Below are 20,641 nucleotides of genomic sequence, written 5' to 3' on the forward strand. Positions count from 1 at the left end.
GGCAAGTACCAATGCAACTTTTCTAAGTTTGTATGTACTTTCTACGTATATCTTAGACACCAATGACTGTGTTTCGGATGGCACGTTAAACTGTAGGTCCCGGCTGTCATTGAACATCCTTGGCAGTCGTTGCGGGTAGTCAGAAGCCAGTAAGTCTGACACCAGTCTAACCAAGGGGTATCGGGTTGCCCGGGTAACTGGGTTGAGGAGGTCAGATAGGCAGTCGCTTCTTGTAAAGCACTGATACTCAGCTGAATCCGGTTAGACTGGAAGCCGACCCCAACATAGTTTGGGAAAAGGCTCGGAGGATGAAATTCGACATACCTAATTATTATACAATCTAGGGATCAATTTTCCTACTTTAAGTATACAATTTACTACAGCAAAACCGATGGCATGGTTTGAACAATCTATCCGAAAATATCTATCATAATCTACTTAATCAGAGGCCGTAATAAAATATAGGTAACATTTACCCAACGAAAGTCACTCATCACAATTATTCTAAGTCTAACATCAGCGCTAAGATTGGATATATTACACTTAAAATATATTTTGTTGCTCCATTTATCATAAGCGGGATGTAAACGAGACTGTACAAGAGGTATGTACAAACTTATGTACTAGTTAATGTATATTTCTACGTAGCTGCTATGAATGCCTACCGGAGTGGAATTAGCTTCAATACTGTGTCCAGCTTTTGGCTGCAACAGAAATGAAAACCTTGATAACGTGTGGAAGCTGGGGTTATACTGTTAGCGGAATATGGGTGGAGGAAGCGATTTTCTGAACAATTTGCACCTTTATATGGTGTTAGACATGAAAGTAAAATATGAGTTGTTATTTAATGTATGTGACTGGTTTTTTTTCATGATTCGTATTGTTAGTTGTACGTAAAAAAAATATATTATCAAATAAAAATACTAACATAAAATAAAAGTAGTTAGGACTTCGCCTCACAAAAACCACTACTCCGAATTCATTTTAAAGCTATTTGAAAAGTCCCACATTGCCACATTAATTGACTCAACATTACCCGCTAACATTATCACAAAAGCCTCCCTCATATTTGAACACGAAATGTAACTGCGCCAATTACGTAATTTGCAATCGCGATAACTGTGAAATTATCGTTATCGCTACATAGGTTACTGTTAGTAACACCAGTTGCTCGCCGATTGCCGAGATAGGTTATGTCGGTAATGGCTGTAGGCTTTGATAGAAAATGAGATAGCCTACACTAGGTTCTTAATTTAAAAGTACATATTTAAGGAGCAGGTGAATAGAGTGGGTTTCAATAATGAAAGCTTCAAGGTGCAAGGTGGTAATAAAATGTAAAGTTACCTTTGTAATGCATGTCTCGATGCATGCTCGGACAAGTCTTCCCAGGATACTGAAAATTTAAAATTAATTAACACACGTTGTCAAGTCAGGCTTCCACTAAGCAAACAAGATTCATTTGTGCTAAATAATAGTGCAGCTAACCATTTTACAAGGGCATACACAATGCAAGACTAAGTATATCGCTTAGGTACCCAGCTTAGCATACAATATGAATTATTAAGCGTGTCTCCAGAGGAGTTTGTGCTTAATTTGATTTCCTATAAGGTGTAATTTACCTTGCTAAGATCGAAGTCAATGTTGGTCCTCACGGCTCGATGGTGGAGAGGCTGGGGCGGCCTAAAGTTGTTGCCGAGGGGAGCCTTGGGGTGCCTGGCGTCGCCTTGCATCAACCGCCTCAAGCCGTGCAACTACAGTCATGAAATTCAATTATGTTGACACTAAAGTTCTTGAAAGTAAAATGACTAACCCTATTTCGGTATTTTATGAAGCCTCGGCCAAATAATATTACGGGAGATGCTTTTGCTTATTTTGATCACGTTGAAGAGAAAATTGCTCTACAGTGTAATTTTATTCATGTAGGTATTGTCTAGAACCTTGAATAAGCTATTATGTTAAAATCAGTACTCGTTGTTTTCCTAGAACGATCCGTTTGTTTAACGTTATTTTTATTTTTCAAATAATAATTTAACCCAATGTTTGAATGCTGTAATTTTGAAATTTCTCGGTTCAATTTCATTACAAAGAACTGTAAGGTGGAGAGCTATTTCAAGTAAATTGAAATTTCTTCCTTTTATAACGTTGGTTGACTACTATTCAGTATAGGTATGTTGCTGCCACGGTCGGATTAACTGGCTCGGAACACGCGACCGCGGCTATCTGATTCGCATCGTTGTTTACGCTGTATTAAACAATTTGATTCTGATTATAGACTCCGCCTAAACTTTGATTTTACCAACTGTAATTTGGTTTATTTTGTGGTGCGAAGGCTTTATTTGACTTTGTTACGCTTTACACGGATTTCATTACTGTTGTTTGATAGGTGCCACATACTTGATAATCCAATCATACATTGTGAACTGGAGCTTAACATAAAAATGCGTAACCACTCGTAGTATCCCGGTTAGCGGCTAGGTGACGCTGGCCACAGGCTAGCGGCATCAACGACGTCAAACTTTATGTTCAACTGTCAAGCTAACACGTATTATTAGTTTTATTTCAGTTTTTACGAGTTTCCTTCGCGCAGTAAATGTGTGTGGGGGATTTTTATTAGCATAAAACTAAGCACGTTAGTGGTGTTGTAAATTGCGCTTCAAGCAGCGACCACATGGCGTTCGCTCAACTCCCCGCGAGATTGCAAGCAGTTTCCACTAGCACTTAATTTTCCGACCAACACAAACGGAAAACATAAACAATGATTTATAATAACAGCCACACAACGCGGCACTTTCAGTTTACTTTTAACACGTACATAATTCACGGCGGAGTCTTTGTCTAAAGGCGAGGGACGTGAGTTGTTTATTGTAGCGTGGGCACAAATGAAAATGTTATTACGCTGGCCCCAACCACGCTTGAATACACAGATACGAACATGTCTTCGACTGGATGCGCCGCGCGGCCCGAGCGCGGGACAACTGCGGCTATTAAGCAGACCCGCAGAAATATGTGCCGCGATTGTAATTCACGAGTAGAACAGCTTATTTAGTTTTAACGTCTTTCGCACTACAGCGTACTTTATGCATATTCAAACTTTTTCATTAAGAAAACTTGAAACTAGCACAAAACTCGATGAATACAGTTTAATTGAAAAGTTTACTTTCTCAGAAGTTTATGCACGAAATGAGTTAAAGTTTCAATGCGTTTTCAGAAGTTTGGTTCGTTGTCATTATTTCGTATATTCATGACAAAACATCGTTTGTAGACTATTTAAATGCTCGAATTTTATCTTTATACTCGTTAACTTGTTTAATGTCACTTTGAGCGAAGCTGTTCCATAATTCCTACATCTGTAGTCAAACAAGGAAGGCAGGGAGGCGTATAATGCAAACGGCGAACTTGAACGGATGCAGTTACCGCACATATTGATTGTTACCACTGAGCGGGTTGACCCACTGCTCAGCAGAGCTCAATGTCGAATGTTCCACGTTCTCCACTAATGCACTTTTGATGGTCGCTTCAAAGAGTATAATGGTTTTGTGTGAAATTATCAGGTAGGGAAGTGGAATTTTGTTATAATGTGGCCTACGAAATATAAAGTTGTCATTCAATTAAAATCGAATCATCAACACTGAAGTGAAATTATGGCCAAATTATGTTGAGTATCAGTACTTTTCGAATTATGAATTTTGAACTACGTTACATAATGAAATAAAGTGTGGAGGCTACAGTTTCTGAATAAGTACAAGCTTTTCAAGAGTACAGGTTGAACTAGTGGAAAGTTTGGAGTGCCACTTCTTCATAACATAAACGCGTGGACTTAAAGGTGGGTCTCTAGAGAATAAGTAGGTAATCTTTAAATACTTTGATTTAGAATATTCATTTTATTTTTAAGTTTGTTCTGATTAATGTAACTACCTATTTCTTTTGGATAACTGCTATTGGCAGCACTACCATTTTACTTTTTGAAATCGATTTAGATGATTTATAAAATTGATTCGTTTTATTTAACAAATATTTTTAATTACGTAGTTGAATTGACACTTTAAAAGTTAAATCGTCTTTCAATACCCAGTTGTTGGTTTTTATAAGTTGAGCCGGCAGATGCAGCTGTTTCATCGAAAGTTTCCAATCCAAGTTGCCAATCCAAGACCGACGTGGTACACCGTAAGTTCTAACTATAATTTGTATAGACCTCTGCAAAACTTGATGAACTTGTCCGACCAATAATCGTCTTGAAGACTTCACATTTAATTGTAGAAAATTAATTAGTTTAAATTAGTATTTCGCCCTACACTCCATGGGTTTTTTTTTTATGGGGACTTAAACGCGATATATTACTATGATTGATACGTGTGATTAGGGCTGCCATCCGTCCGGGTTTCCCCGGATTTGTCCTCGTTTGGAGGCCGTCCGGGGGACGTCCGGGCGGGGTTTCAAGAAGTGTCCGGGGAAAACCCGGACATTTTTCTTACGAGTTGAATTACAATCGACACACAGACTGCAGAAGTCGAAGTGTCCCAAAACTCAAAAATTTTCGCGCTCGCTTCGCTCGCGGCTTCCTTTCTTCACACTATATTTTTTTACGTTTCGCTACTTTAATATCCCAATATTCAAAAAATGTGCGGATTTTTTTAATTATACAAGTTTAGGTGCTTTAGTGACGCAAAACTCAAAAATTTTCGGCGACTTCACTTTACGGTTGTTTGTATTTTTCAACATTTTTTTGTCCAACCTATCAAAAAGGTAGCGCCGTTTTAAGTCCTATTACTAACAAGAAGCAAACTCCTAGTTTCCATATGAGCTTTCTTATTTATGACCTTCGAAATATTAAGTCATAATCTTTCAATACTAGGTACCTACTACTTGAGCTAGATATTGGCCCTGACGTTCCATGTAAGGAAGCACCTCATTGAATTTAAGTATATAATAGTAGTAATAGTAATATTAAAAACTAGGTCTTGTTTTGTTAAAAAAAAAAATCGGACTCGTCCGGGGTAAAAATGCGATTTACGCCAAATGTCCGGGTTTTTTTAATATTTGTCCGGGTTTGGCGAAATTCGAAATGGCAGCCCTACGTGTGGTCGATACCGTTATATTTACACAACGCTTCTGCGTATGTATATGCAGCATACATACATTTATTCATCATTACTGGTATCGAGTTTCAAAGTTCGGAGCAAAGCAGGATCGTGGCTCCGGCCGCAACGGTTTTTTTTTTAACAATCATAAGTTTTGAGATGAGTTAAAAGCGTCAGAGTACCTGTTGTTTGGTGATATAGATGGGCTTGTTGACAATGATCCAGGTGACGGTCTCGTAGCAGGCGGGCGCCGTGGTGGAGCCGTCGTACGTCATGTAGTAGTCCGTGTCCGGCAGGAGCCCCCGGACCGATAGCTTGTTCACCGGCATTTCCGCACCTTAGTTATCAAAGTACCTGTTGTTTGGTGATATAGATGGGCTTGTTGACAATGATCCAGGTGACGGTCTCGTAGCAGGCGGGCGCCGTGGTGGAGCCGTCGTACGTCATGTAGTAGTCCGTGTCCGGCAGGAGCCCCCGGACCGATAGCTTGTTCACCGGCATTTCCGCACCTTAGTTATCAAAGTACCTGTTGTTTGGTGATATAGATGGGCTTGTTGACAATGATCCAGGTGACGGTCTCGTAGCAGGCGGGCGCCGTGGTGGAGCCGTCGTACGTCATGTAGTAGTCCGTGTCCGGCAGGAGCCCCCGGACCGATAGCTTGTTCACCGGCATTTCCGCACCTTAGTTATCAAAGTACCTGTTGTTTGGTGATATAGATGGGCTTGTTGACAATGATCCAGGTGACGGTCTCGTAGCAGGCGGGCGCCGTGGTGGAGCCGTCGTACGTCATGTAGTAGTCCGTGTCCGGCAGGAGCCCCCGGACCGATAGCTTGTTCACCGGCATTTCCGCACCTTAGTTATCAAAGTACCTGTTGTTTGGTGATATAGATGGGCTTGTTGACAATGATCCAGGTGACGGTCTCGTAGCAGGCGGGCGCCGTGGTGGAGCCGTCGTACGTCATGTAGTAGTCCGTGTCCGGCAGGAGCCCCCGGACCGATAGCTTGTTCACCGGCATTTCCGCACCTTAGTTATCAAAGTACCTGTTGTTTGGTGATATAGATGGGCTTGTTGACAATGATCCAGGTGACGGTCTCGTAGCAGGCGGGCGCCGTGGTGGAGCCGTCGTACGTCATGTAGTAGTCCGTGTCCGGCAGGAGCCCCCGGACCGATAGCTTGTTCACCGGCATTTCCGCACCTTAGTTATCAAAGTACCTGTTGTTTGGTGATATAGATGGGCTTGTTGACAATGATCCAGGTGACGGTCTCGTAGCAGGCGGGCGCCGTGGTGGAGCCGTCGTACGTCATGTAGTAGTCCGTGTCCGGCAGGAGCCCCCGGACCGATAGCTTGTTCACCGGCATTTCCGCACCTTAGTTATCAAAGTACCTGTTGTTTGGTGATATAGATGGGCTTGTTGACAATGATCCAGGTGACGGTCTCGTAGCAGGCGGGCGCCGTGGTGGAGCCGTCGTACGTCATGTAGTAGTCCGTGTCCGGCAGGAGCCCCCGGACCGATAGCTTGTTCACCGGCATTTCCGCACCTTAGTTATCAAAGTACCTGTTGTTTGGTGATATAGATGGGCTTGTTGACAATGATCCAGGTGACGGTCTCGTAGCAGGCGGGCGCCGTGGTGGAGCCGTCGTACGTCATGTAGTAGTCCGTGTCCGGCAGGAGCCCCCGGACCGATAGCTTGTTCACCGGCATTTCCGCACCTTAGTTATCAAAGTACCTGTTGTTTGGTGATATAGATGGGCTTGTTGACAATGATCCAGGTGACGGTCTCGTAGCAGGCGGGCGCCGTGGTGGAGCCGTCGTACGTCATGTAGTAGTCCGTGTCCGGCAGGAGCCCCCGGACCGATAGCTTGTTCACCGGCATTTCCGCACCTTAGTTATCAAAGTACCTGTTGTTTGGTGATATAGATGGGCTTGTTGACAATGATCCAGGTGACGGTCTCGTAGCAGGCGGGCGCCGTGGTGGAGCCGTCGTACGTCATGTAGTAGTCCGTGTCCGGCAGGAGCCCCCGGACCGATAGCTTGTTCACCGGCATTTCCGCACCTTAGTTATCAAAGTACCTGTTGTTTGGTGATATAGATGGGCTTGTTGACAATGATCCAGGTGACGGTCTCGTAGCAGGCGGGCGCCGTGGTGGAGCCGTCGTACGTCATGTAGTAGTCCGTGTCCGGCAGGAGCCCCCGGACCGATAGCTTGTTCACCGGCATTTCCGCACCTTAGTTATCAAAGTACCTGTTGTTTGGTGATATAGATGGGCTTGTTGACAATGATCCAGGTGACGGTCTCGTAGCAGGCGGGCGCCGTGGTGGAGCCGTCGTACGTCATGTAGTAGTCCGTGTCCGGCAGGAGCCCCCGGACCGATAGCTTGTTCACCGGCATTTCCGCACCTTAGTTATCAAAGTACCTGTTGTTTGGTGATATAGATGGGCTTGTTGACAATGATCCAGGTGACGGTCTCGTAGCAGGCGGGCGCCGTGGTGGAGCCGTCGTACGTCATGTAGTAGTCCGTGTCCGGCAGGAGCCCCCGGACCGATAGCTTGTTCACCGGCATTTCCGCACCTTAGTTATCAAAGTACCTGTTGTTTGGTGATATAGATGGGCTTGTTGACAATGATCCAGGTGACGGTCTCGTAGCAGGCGGGCGCCGTGGTGGAGCCGTCGTACGTCATGTAGTAGTCCGTGTCCGGCAGGAGCCCCCGGACCGATAGCTTGTTCACCGGCATTTCCGCACCTAGGGTATCAAATATTCATTTTATGGATTTATTGTATTTGATAAAAATAACAAAAGTTTATTTTTGTTAATCTCTTGATTACCTATATATTTTTAGGCGTAGGATTACAAATATTATTTTAAGCTAGAAGCTAGACAGTGCGTAAATATTTATTATTTATCTTGTAATGTAATGATTTATATAAGCAAATAGTTTGTAAGTAAAACCTCTGTAGTAAATTAAAAAATATTTAAATACACGGTTTACTAAAACTTTGGAGCTCATTTTTTTATACTTACCACCGTATTTGATATTTTCTAATTCTTCTGTCAGAACTCTCAGTTCTGGATTTGATAAATCTCCGAGCTGAAAATAAATTGATAGCTTAATAATTACGTCGTAATAACGATGATATTAGCAAAGATCATATTTTATTGTTTAAATCAATTTGCTACTGAAATAAAGTTTTACACAACTATCAAAAAAAAAAGTATCTAAAATAAAATATAAAATGAACGTAATAAAAGAAAACCGGAGATGCGCTAATTGTTTGTCGTGTGGGAAATAGCTTGCTTTAGCAAAGTTTCAGTTAACCGGGGCCACAAGCGAAATATGAACGTGTCGGCAAACATGTTCCCCCTTGGGACAACATCGGATGGGATGTGCTAACACAGGCGCTGGCCTTCATTAAGGAAAACCATAAAACGATCGAAAATAACCTCTCCTAAAGACGGTGTAAGAACATCGGGTAAACATTTGTTCGATTTCGCCAACAAGCTCAAAGACGCGTGTGGAAGTTGATGGAACATAGATAAATATTTGGCAGCTAAGAAAAGTCCGCATTTTTTATACAGCTGTTATTTACGTTCAGAAAGCTGAGCCTATTTGTGTCTGCAAAAGGCATGGTATTAAATTGCTCTCGGAAAGAAAACCTGCGTGAAAAAGTCGCACCTTTCTCCAAATATTGATGATGAAGATAACACAAAATGGTGGCAATTAATTGAAAGCATCAGCGCTGACCCCGAGTGGTGACGGCCTGACGGGCCACAGACCAGTCAGTTACTTAATTTGAACTAATAGCTTTACTGGCTAATCCAATGGCGCACAGAAAAATCCAATTTCCTTAATTAACTGCGCTCAGTTTTACGCGGAGGTGCGGCCGGTAACACTTCGATGGATACAATTACGGTTAAGTACAAATATAAACACCTCATTGCATTATTATTTGTAGGTAATTGGAAATAATTTTTGTATTGGTGTCAATGAGGCTTAGATTTTATTTTGTTTCCACCAGACCATGGGACTAGAGACCCGGATCTATAATTATTATACGAAAGTGCACATATCTTATCCTATCTATTATTATAACAAAACATACATATTACTGATATTACCTGTAACAATAGTGATATTGAAACAATTCCTTGAGCTTTGTGCAGTGCCTCGGAGAAGTTTGAATACAATTGTGAATTAAAACCGAATATCTGAATCTGAAACAAATGAAATAATGTAAGGAAGATACACTACTATTAAGAATTCTTTAAAATAGTCTAATTGAGTCTTATCAAAAAACTGACGCAATCAGTTCAAAATTCGCAAGTTCATGAATAAAAAAACAATTGCAATTTTACGACCAAGTCTATGTTCCGGTCACGTAGTCTCTCTTACAGAAATAGCAACACCTTCATACCACAAATACCTACCTTGAGTAATAAAGCAATGTGGATTTTTAACCTCATAAAGTTGAAAGTCACAATACACTGGGAATGAAAAGCCACTTCCACGAGATGGAGCGCATGATTTTGGATTTAACATGGCTACGTAAGAATTTGTCACATAAATAAACAGGAGGCATGGTTGAGTTGGTTCGCAGTCAAGTCGTTCGTCGGGATTACATTTGGGATTTGAACATCTCAACGACGGAGGCGCGAGGATGCGTGTGAAAACATCTGTTACGCTTTCTTTTGAGACCTTTCCGAAGAAATCCCTGATAACATTTTAACGTTTATCTACGTTACATGTTTATTCGACGCTTCACTTAGGTTTTATCCTCGGTTGCTTACATAATGTATCATGAGTGTTGCGAATCTCTGACTTTATGAGGATATGAATCTACGTCACTAGGTTCCTTAAGCCGGGGGAATTATTTATGAAGCCCAAGTTACGATTAAATTTTCTATAGTCGTACGTGAAAGAACGTTCTATCTGACGAAATGTTTTTGTTTGGATAAGGAAAATTTATTATAACAAACCTCTGCAGGAAAGGTGTATCCATTTATGGCGTGTTCTGATCCAAACTGGTCGTGCAGGCCGTAGTGTATGTGAATTTCATGGAACTGGTACTTGTAGGAGAGTGGGCCTCCTGTTATGTTGATGTGGTGTCGAGTCTCATTCTCCACAGTGAAGATCACTGAGTGGCCTGTGTTGCTTATTAGACCGTTTATCTGTCAAACAAGTACAATAAGCATGCATAATTATTCAGCTTCATTCCCTTTAGCCAGCCTAGCCTTTGCCCATTTAAAATACTTATTTGAAGAACACTTACCCTATGTTTATCTATGTGTAAAAATCGTAGGTTGGGGTCGAACAGCAGCTTGTCTGGTTCCAAGTTGACCGGGGACTGTCGCCTCCCCTTGTTGCATAACGACCATTCTGGGTTGATCAACCCCCAGAATGCTGGACCTGGATACGTTTAAATAATTTTAACAAAATAACAAAGAGATTTTTGACAGTCACATGTAACCGAAAAATATGTTTTAATTTGCTGCCAATCGATTGACTACTGCAGTAGCTGCAGCAACAATTTATAGGAATGTATAATTCGAACACGGTCAATTTCCATAGTGAAAATTTATAACATGAATTAACCTTCAGAACGCCTACTTGTTTCAATAAATTGTTAAATATTGAGATTGTAATCGAACGTTGTAATAGTGGGCTTATCGCCGTCACTGCACAAAATGTTCGCCGACTGTCCATTACACGTGAGTGGACCAGTCAGCACGCGGCTTTAAAGTAATGGAATCAAGACCCAGTTCAATAAATGTTGACTCAGATCAACTTGAAACTAGCACAGACTCAATTGGATGGAATTCGTTCCACGACGGATGCAAGAAAAAAGGAAATTTTATCATAAATTGAGTTCTTCCTATTGATTTTTTAATCGGTTTATTTTATTGTGTTGCCGGATGTTTACAGATGGGTTTTATAAATATAGTTTGCACCTTACTATGTAATGTTTTTTTGTTACTTTATACAAAATATTAAATGTACTCGTAATACCTCTGAGCAAAATCCGCACCACAATGTGACTGAAACATATCACATGCTTTATTCAAAAACATTATGGCTTTCGTACTCGAATATTTTTAAGCCAATATTTTCAGATCCCTAAAAAATGTATTGTGTAAGAGGAGGCTGATCAAAGCTCTCTGTATCCATATTGCTGGTCGACTATTCACACAGGAATGATAGTGTATTTCATAAGCTGCAGTTAACTCAGACAAGGCATAATTGACGTATCAGGATTGGAGTAACTACTTACCTATAATAGTATTTAATTTTTAAATCCATTCGGGGTTCTTAATAATGTTGATGACTTTTAAAATGAGTAATCAAAAAATATATGTATACTTCAATAATGCTCGGGTTTTTAATAATTCGTTTCTTTATCTACTGATCACTGAGACTTCAAAAGACGTTTTATTATTTTATATAAAGGCTTTAACAGTAAGCGTACTTTTTGGTTTTATATGATTTTACTTCGTAGAATTCTGGTCAACGGGAAAATTTTTTTTACGAATATTTTTTGTTCCAGAAATTCAAAGCCTGTTCCAAAAAGTGCTCTTACTGTGGTGGCAAAATGAATTTAAAATAAATAATTTGTCCTTGTTATGAATGACTGGACCTAATTATATAGTAACAAAATTAACAAAAGAGTTGCTATGTACCTATTTGAGCATATTTACTGAATGTCCACTGTCGGTCAGTATCAGATGGAAGCGTGTCAATTATCCAAATGACAAAGGCTGTATTGTAAATGTTCAGTGCACGAGGCAAATATTAAATGTATGTTACAAAAGTTATTTCAATTTTTTCATGCATATAATTGTGCTTATTCATTCTCAAAGAATTTTTCTTCTTTAAAGTTTTAAGATCCGGGACACATATCTCTTTCGTTGGAAACATTTTTGACTAGTCTAAAAAATTACAGCCGCACTATCAATGTGAGGAATATATCAGGTTTGACACTTCTTTTAAAAACATAACCATTATTGTATTAAGTGCTAAGTATGCGGCTTGCAACATGATAAATATTTTACATTAGGTATGAATATTTCCTGTCTCAAGTGTATTTTGATGGAAACCTTTTCAGTTTCAGTCCCTAATATCAACTTGTGCATTTCTAAAATAATTACTAAAGTGGGTGAAATATAAGGATCTGCAAATGTAACTATCAGTAATCTTTCTTACTGAATATATTCACTTTTATAAGTAATATTTCACAGATATTAATCAGTAGATAATTACTAAAATCCTAAAATATCCCCATAACCAATTCCTTGTAAAACCAATGTGCGATCCTATTTCAAAGCAACACTCGCAGACATAGCTTTTAGCGTGTCCGTAAATAATCAACAGTGGTCCCGTATCGTGTCGCTTCCAGTAGCTCTGTAAGCCGAGGCTCGAGCCTGCTCCAGGCTTAAGCTGCTTGTCCACCTGTGCCCCGTTCGAGGAAATCGGGGAATATCATTAGCACCTGCACCGAAATGACTAAAGACTGATTCTTGGAATAGATGGGAAAGAGTGCTCGAATTTTGTGATAGTTATTAAAATAATAGGTGAGTTTGAGATATGTATGGATGACAAATTATAGATATTATTAAGAACTTATTTGTTTTTTTTTTTTCAGGAAACACTCGTTTATTGTTGAAGTATTAATGTGCTACTTTTTACAGTTTAAAAAAGAACAGCAGAATTACTGACGTAAGTACTTAAAACTATTTTGCACTTTACACGGATTACGAAAAACCGCAAACATTTATTTTCCCAAGGTATTTCAATATTGGCGGGGTGTGGCGTGAAAGTAGCCAAAGTGCTTTGGATCGTATTCACGGTTTTATTATTTATGACCTTGAAAATTGCATGAGTAAGCCGGCGCAGCGGTTGTGGTCACGCCCTCTTTATGGCCACGCGTTAAGTGAACTTTCCGTTAATGCATGCATTTTTTTATTGTTTTTGGCACTGTATGCGGCGTACGATGTCTAAGATAAAATTTTGTTTAAAAGGTAAGTGTATTTAGGGTAATGTCTTTATTTTATCATCGAATTCGGTAAATAAATTAAACTCCTTTTGTTCTCTTTTTTATATTTTTAGAATTTATATTAAGAATGCACGAAATCGGATAACATGTGCTTTATATCAAACCTACGCATTTCAACGGAACACTTTCCTATTTTTGTGTAAAAGTATTATGGCTGGTTTCCGATTATAACGTTGCTATATATAGGTGTATTATCGCTATAGGTACATAGTGTACCACTTCAATCTTTGTTGAAAAAAATAAATCCTTTCCATTTGAGGTTTTGATACACTTTTTCCAGAAATAATAATTATTCAGGATTGTTCAAAATTCCACGAGACAGTATAATCATTTTTCGGTATTTTTAACTGAATGGTTTTTCTATTTTTTGTCGTCAACGAAACCCGCAGTAAAAATATCACCAAAATACAATTTTTTGGACACAATAGGTCATGTCACGAATCACACACCTATCGTTCGTAATTTCGACCACATCAAGAGTTTTGCTACCGACCCGTATCACAGTTCACTTACTCAAGTAGGTACTAGTTTACTGAATACCAACACAGATTAGCAATAGACAGAGACCACTCAATACAAGTTCATCTTTAGATGATCTGTTTACGATAGCACATGTTTGTTGATTACCGATGTCTCTGAATATTGGATGAGTACTCCAGTGTTGTGGCTGCACGCAACTTCAGTCCACCAAGTCTGGACAAGGCCCGACGTGTCTCGATACATTTTTAATGCATTAACTGAACCGCTAGTTGATTAGTTTGTCTATCAGCGGATTGAATGAATGAGCTGAGGAGGTACGTAGGTATGTCAAGAAATGTTTTAACAAAAAAAATCCCTATAAAATAAAAATAGATAGTTCTTGAGATACTTTGATCCGGGGGCACGGCAGTGCCCCAGCCAAGTCTCGAGCATATTTAATATCGTGATAGCCATAGAGAAAAGCTTCGGTATTGCAGGAGACGATTCTTTCATGTTTATCTAACTGCCTAACTCAAACTGTCATCCAATCAATGTTTATTATTTAGCTGTTAAACGAAATGAGTATTTCGATCCAAATTGGCAGGTGTCTTGGCTATTTCTGGCTACCTATTGATCTATAAGATAAATCAGCTATGCTTTGAAAAGTATCAATAAAATCGTATGCCACTGAAGTCATAAATAAACCCATACTCCGAAAGCACTATGTATAGTATAAGTATTACACAAAATATTAACCTAACTGAAATTCAATTCCTCACAAATCCGAGACGCCACTCAAAGAAAAAATATTAGGCGATCATAAAATGCACGGAAGTTATCATGAAAATATCAGTTCCCGTTCACGATAACACACCTCACAATTTTGCGAATGACGTAATATGAATACAAGATAAATCGCCCGTATGAATTTCGTGTCACGTAAACCAGCAAAAATGTTATCGGCACAGAAAAATTGATACGGCGCACGGGACAAATGTTTTGCGGTAGGTCAATGAATTGGGTACTCTGTGATGTAGATACCTTTCTTATTATGTGGTGTAATAGATACTTAGAAGTTTTTATTGACATAAATTGCTATAGGTAGTCGTAGCTTAAAACTATTAGCACGTAACGGAGTTTCCCAGCGTATGACAATAATAATTACCGATTAGTAAATTGTTGGTTAGAAGAAACCTAAAGGAAAGACGACGTGAAAAGCATCGGATTTTACATAGACTACAGTCAGAAATCAAACCAGCGATACTGAAAGTATTGACCGGTATTTGAACTAAGAAGTAAGGGGAATTTATTATAGATCTACATTTGTATTCAACAATCAACAGTTACAATCATTTGCCTTCGGGCCTACAATGACCTTTATTTAAAATGCAAAATGATCATGTAATAAGATAAATTATACAATTGGGAACATGTATTGTAGGTTTAATCGCGAACAGCTGAACGATTATAATTATTAAAATAAAATGCGTGGAAGGTGTATTCATCGAATTTTTTTTGTACTTTACTTTTCGTTTTAGTTCGAATGATATAAACCAAATGTATTAAACGACTAAATACTACTTGTCATTCATTTTTAGACTTATTTTGCGTTACATATCAATCAGTTCTTGTATTTCATCTCAAATGAAAATAAAATATCGTGCACGTTTCAGAAAGGTAAACATTTTGATTACCTCCTTTACCTTAAAAATACAAGCGTTCATAAAAACAGGAGATAGAAACAAAAGAAAAATAAACGTCACATTTTTTCCCAAAAACATCCACCCGTCTGCAACTAACACTAAAAATGCACAGCGCCGTTTTATTCATTTCTAGACCCGCATACAAATAGTGCTCGCAAACGATTCATAAATATTAAATAACGCGATAAAATTTAACAATGACATGAACAATAAATGGGTCTCACCTGAAATGCCGTCGTAGGTCCACCATTCCTCCCAGCTGACGCCGCTCACGGCTGCAATCACACCGAGTCTAATTAAGTCTGCACTATTCACTAAATGAACACTACTCCTTGTTATAACTTGAGCGATTTTATTCCCAGTTTGTCGACCTCGGAAGGTAAATGGAAGAATGATTTATCTTAGATACGTGGGAGATTGGAAACTGAACTAGGTGGGAAACTTCCAAGTATTGCTCTCGATATATTGGATACGGTTTTCTTCGTAAGGAGTGACCGTTAAACATTTTGTACGTAGTTTTCCTTTACAGTTTTGATAAAGGTCAATATAACAAGTACCATCGTGTTTCAAGTATTTTAAATAAAAACTTTTGAATCTGAAGTTCTATAAATACTTCATTCCTGTATAAAAAATCCTTGATCCTATATAATACCTACAATTTATCTACTTAATTCGTATCCTAATACAAAATATATAATATCACGAGCTACCCCAAAAAGAAATAAGACGGAGATTTTCCTTAGAATTTAAACCAAAGATCTGTTAAGTAAATCATTTTGTTTTGTTACATTCAATTTTTATCTTACTTTTATCCTGTTTTCCTCAAGCGAATCAATGGAAATGAAATGAGTGAGCCAATGGAGCGGAAAAGCGTTATTCTTTTGAAACAAAACGGTTTTTCCTTGACGTGGTGCGATGTTTGACACCCTCTATTGTTTGTTTTTAAGTACCTATGTACTGAGTGCGAGGTGCTTGCACCGTAAACTTTGTCTGTCAGTTGTTTCAATACGATTATTTTGTTTGTTGCTTTCTAGAGCGTCTAAGTGCACAACGTTTAAATTACGAGCTGCTGCTTATTCATCCTGTCACATTGTTTATTCAACAACCTTTACTTGAATTACCTTTTTTTTACTATATACTTACTTAAATCACAGTTACATAGTAATAAATACTATTGTGCAAAAAGCTAGAACATATAGGTAGTAGGGGTTGAACTTAGTATTCGTGAAACACTCCTACTCAAAGCTCTAATCCACTAATTGGGTAGTGTAAGCTCAGCCGCCCGGTGCCGCCAGTCTTACCAAGATATGACAAAATAAAAATAACATCACATTTTATTAAAAATACTTTTAACGCCAAACCCTAAAAAACCGACTTCATAAACACCACGGGCTCACGGGAGAAGGATTTACAAAAGATTAAAATTTCTAATTTGAGCTGGCTAAAGTTCTCTTAATTAGGATTATGAGATTTTGATACTCATAATAATTTCAAAGCAATTAATTCAAAAATACTGAGGAGTAAAAATCTTCAACAGAGTATTTTCTGTAATAATTGGCGATAGAACCTTTTCCTGATACTAAGATTCGTCCCACTCAAGTACCTCCGGACGTTTTGCTTCGATTGTCACGAACCAGCTATAATTATCGACTTCATATTTATTGAATGCTCAGTTTAATTAAAAATCAACACAGTTAATATCATAATACGTGTAGTGAAACGTGCATTCGAAATATACACCAATCTCGAAAGTTACTCGATACACGGCTGATTTATGTTTTTAATTTAAATTTTTGCATTCGCCAGGCGAAGTTCGCCACGGACGCGCCGCCTGCATCGCAAATATATGTTACAGTCGAGTCGAGAGATCGTTTCCAGTTTCGATTCGATACAGCTTGAGCGAACTGTCGACTTTTAATCTTTTAATGCTACTCAACAAACTTCAGCCTCACGGAGTACGCCCCCGTTTATTTGAAATAATATATTGCATACGATATTTTGCTTTTACGAATATAGAAATTGGAAATAGCATGAGTTCCTACCTATGTTTTATTAGTAATGAATGGTAAGCTCCAGCATTTATAGTCGTGCAAGTTATTAGCATTGCTCAAGCGACAAGGTTCGTTATATTCAGGAAACTATAATGATTGCTGTTGTGTAATGAGTTTTTATATGAATAAATCAGTTGTTGTCAAGCACTGACGTCTATTATTACATGGTGACAGCGGTGATGAAAATTTTTTCAAAATTTATTATAAAATACGTATTTTGGTGCAATTTTATCGACAAAAATAATGGAACACGCTCGCCCACCATCCGAGTTGAGTTTGGACGGCGGTCCTGCAAGCCGCGCAGAGGCGTGGAAACGGTGGCGACAACAACTCACGCTGTTCCTGAAAGCTTCGGGTGCCTATACAGAGACTGCTGGGGTTCAGGCGAGTCTACTGGTAAATTTAATTGGTCCGGAAGGTTTTGACATATACCAAACATTTACGTTCGATAAGGAGGAGGATCGAGATGATATCAGAATTTTACTTGAGAAGTTCGATAGTTTTTTTGTTTCAAAATTAAATATTACACTAATTCGATACAAATTTTCACTCGGAACCAAGAGGAAGGCGAATCAATCCAACAGTATGTTACTGCGTTACGCCTCCTTTCGAAAAATTGTAACTTCAAAGAGCTTGAGGACGAATTGATCAAAGATAGAATTGTGTGTGGCATTCGAAGTTTAAGGGTGAGAGATCGGCTGTTGAGATGTGAGGATCTGAATCTCGACAAAGCTGTAAAACTATGCCAAGCCGAGGAAATATCCAGGGAATCCGAGCAGCAGATGGATGCTGTTGGCACGAGTTCGGGAGTGGCGCAGGTGGACGTGGTTGGCGCGCAGCGGCGACGAGGTCGCGGGAGTGCCGGTGGCGGCCGGCGAGGCGCGCGCAGGGGCGCAGCGCCCTGCCCGCATCTATGTGCTCGCTGCGGGGGCCTGTCACCGCGCTGTCAGGCTGGAAATTGTCCAGCGAATCAATGCACGTGTTTCGTGTGTGGAAATCGTGGTCACTTTGCGAAGGTGTGCAAAGCGAATGCGTTTTATAAAGGTGGTGGTACAGCGCGCGTATGCGACATCAAACACCGAAGTGAGTCAGAGTCGGATGATGGTGATTCATTTTTTATTTCCATGATTGAGGGAAACAAACGACTAGGTGAGTGGTTTGAAATATTATCGTGTGGCAGTGGTACCGAGAAGTTCAAACTTGACACTGGTGCCGACATTAATGTTATGTCATTTGAGAGATTTTTAGAATTAGGTTTAGATGTTAGCATTTTGAAATGTAATAAAGTTATAAAGTTACAATCTTACAGTGGCGATGTAATACCGGTAAAGGGAACGTGCTATATAGCTTGTGTTTATAAAGGTAAACAATATGAACTGAAATTTGCTATAGCCGATATGAAATGTCAGAGTGTGTTGGGACGGATATCGTGCATACAATTGAATTTGATTAAGCGGATTCATTCATTAAATTTGTCTCAATATGATGACTTGTTCGATGGTATAGGATGTTTGCCTGGTAAATATCACATTGTGATAGATAAGTCAGTACGGCCTGTCATCTCAGCAGCGAGGAAAATACCACTGAGTTTACGGGACCAGTTGGCGGAAGAGCTCAAGCGAATGGAAAGATATGGGGTGATCAGAAAGGTCACACATCCAACTGACTGGGTGCATCCTTTGGTCATAGTCGCTAAGAAAAATAATACCATTCGTGTTTGTCTAGACCCGCGGGAGCTGAATCGCGCAGTTCGGCGCGCACACTTTCAGCTGCCCACCGTGACCGAGCTGGCGGCACGCCTGCACGGCGCCACGCACTTCTCCGTGCTGGACGCTAACTCCGGTTTCTGGGCGGTGCAGCTTGATCAGGAGAGTGCTGACTTATGCACGTTTATCAGCCCATTCGGGAGGTACCAGTTCTTACGCTTACCATTCGGAATAAATTGCGCTTCGGAAGTGTTTCATGGTAAGATACGCCAGCTTCTAGAAGATTTGGAGGGCGTTGACAGTTTTATTGATGATATTATAGTCTGGGGAAAAGATAAAGAGGAGCACGACAGAAGACTTGATGCTTTATTAAATAGGGCTCGTGAGATAAATTTAAAATTTAATAAAGCTAAGTGTAAGATAGGAGTTCGGGAGGTAACATATTTAGGGCATATATTTGATCGGAACGGCATGAGGCCGGATTCCAATAAAGTAAAGGCTATAACGGAAATGCCAGAGCCTACGGACAGAAAAAGTTTAGAACGGTTTTTGGGTGCCGTCAATTACTTGTCTAAGTTTATACCAAAATATTCTGAATTGGCATTACCACTAACTAACCTCCTTCGTAAAGACACGGAGTGGTTGTGGGAGTGCGCTGAGCGCAGTGCATTTCAGAGTTTGTGTCGAGCGGTGAGCAGCGCGCCGGTGCTGGCGCTGTACGACGTGAGCGCGCCGGTGCTGGTGTCGGTGGACGCGAGCGCGCACGCGCTGGGCGCAGTGCTCATGCAGGCGGGCCGCCCGTCGAGTTCGCGTCACGCACGCTCACCGACACGCAGCGCCGGTACGCGCAGGTTGAGAAGGAGCTCCTTGCCATTGTGTTTGCATGTGAGAGGTTCCATCAATATATTTTTGGGAAGAAACGTGTTGTTGTTGAATCCGATCATAAGCCATTGGAGAGTATTTTTAAAAAGCCGTTGATGTCCGTTCCAGCACGCTTACAAAGAATGATGTTAAGAATACAAGGGTATGATTTAATTGTGAGCTATAAACCGGGAAAGTACATGTTTATTCCCGATACACTGTCGCGTGCACCGTTGCCTGATTTATATGAGGATAATATAATGAGTAAAAATATAATGTATCAGGTAGCGATGATTGTTAATAACATTCCTATTTCATGCAATAAACTATGTGAAATAAAAAAGGCATCTCGCGATGATAGAGAAATAAGCGAGCTTATCAAGTGCATTAACTCGGGTTGGCCGGAGCACAAATGTAAAGTAGAGGATGTTATTAAGCCCTTTTGGTCGATGAAAGAGGAATTGTATGAAGTTGATGGTGTGGTGTTTAAAAACGATATAATTTTAATACCTTCTTCTTTACGGGGTGAAATGTTACGGGTCGTTCATGAGGGCCACCAGGGTATAGACCGCTGTAAGCGCCGAGCGCGCCAAGCAATATTTTGGCCAAACATTTCTCGTGACATTGAGTTATTTGTTAAACGTTGTTCTATATGCCAGGAATGTTTAAATTCGCCTGCCAAGGAACCATTATTACCTGTGGAGATTCCATCGATTCCGTGGAATAAAGTTGCAT

At 39.9% G+C, this 20,641-nt stretch overlaps 1 protein-coding gene across 1 annotated transcript in view; it reads right to left on the reverse strand.

The window, feature by feature from the left end:
• Positions 1–317: 317 nt before the first annotated feature.
• The window catches only part of LOC110372325 (carbonic anhydrase-related protein 10), a 31,445-nt gene continuing 11,121 nt past the window's right edge, over positions 318–20,641 (reverse strand). The window contains exons 3-11 of the mRNA XM_064036651.1: positions 15,513–15,563; positions 10,349–10,485; positions 10,056–10,247; positions 9,198–9,293; positions 8,103–8,169; positions 7,669–7,823; positions 1,620–1,751; positions 1,345–1,393; positions 318–704 (exon numbers count right to left, since the gene is read on the reverse strand). Coding sequence (XP_063892721.1) covers positions 682–704; positions 1,345–1,393; positions 1,620–1,751; positions 7,669–7,823; positions 8,103–8,169; positions 9,198–9,293; positions 10,056–10,247; positions 10,349–10,485; positions 15,513–15,563 — 902 coding nt within the window. The 3' untranslated portion in view covers positions 318–681. The remainder of the gene's footprint in view (positions 705–1,344; positions 1,394–1,619; positions 1,752–7,668; positions 7,824–8,102; positions 8,170–9,197; positions 9,294–10,055; positions 10,248–10,348; positions 10,486–15,512; positions 15,564–20,641) is intronic.

The sequence above is a fragment of the Helicoverpa armigera genome, chromosome 10 (genome assembly GCF_030705265.1).
Source record: "Helicoverpa armigera isolate CAAS_96S chromosome 10, ASM3070526v1, whole genome shotgun sequence".
NCBI classification, from domain to species: domain Eukaryota; kingdom Metazoa; phylum Arthropoda; class Insecta; order Lepidoptera; family Noctuidae; genus Helicoverpa; species Helicoverpa armigera.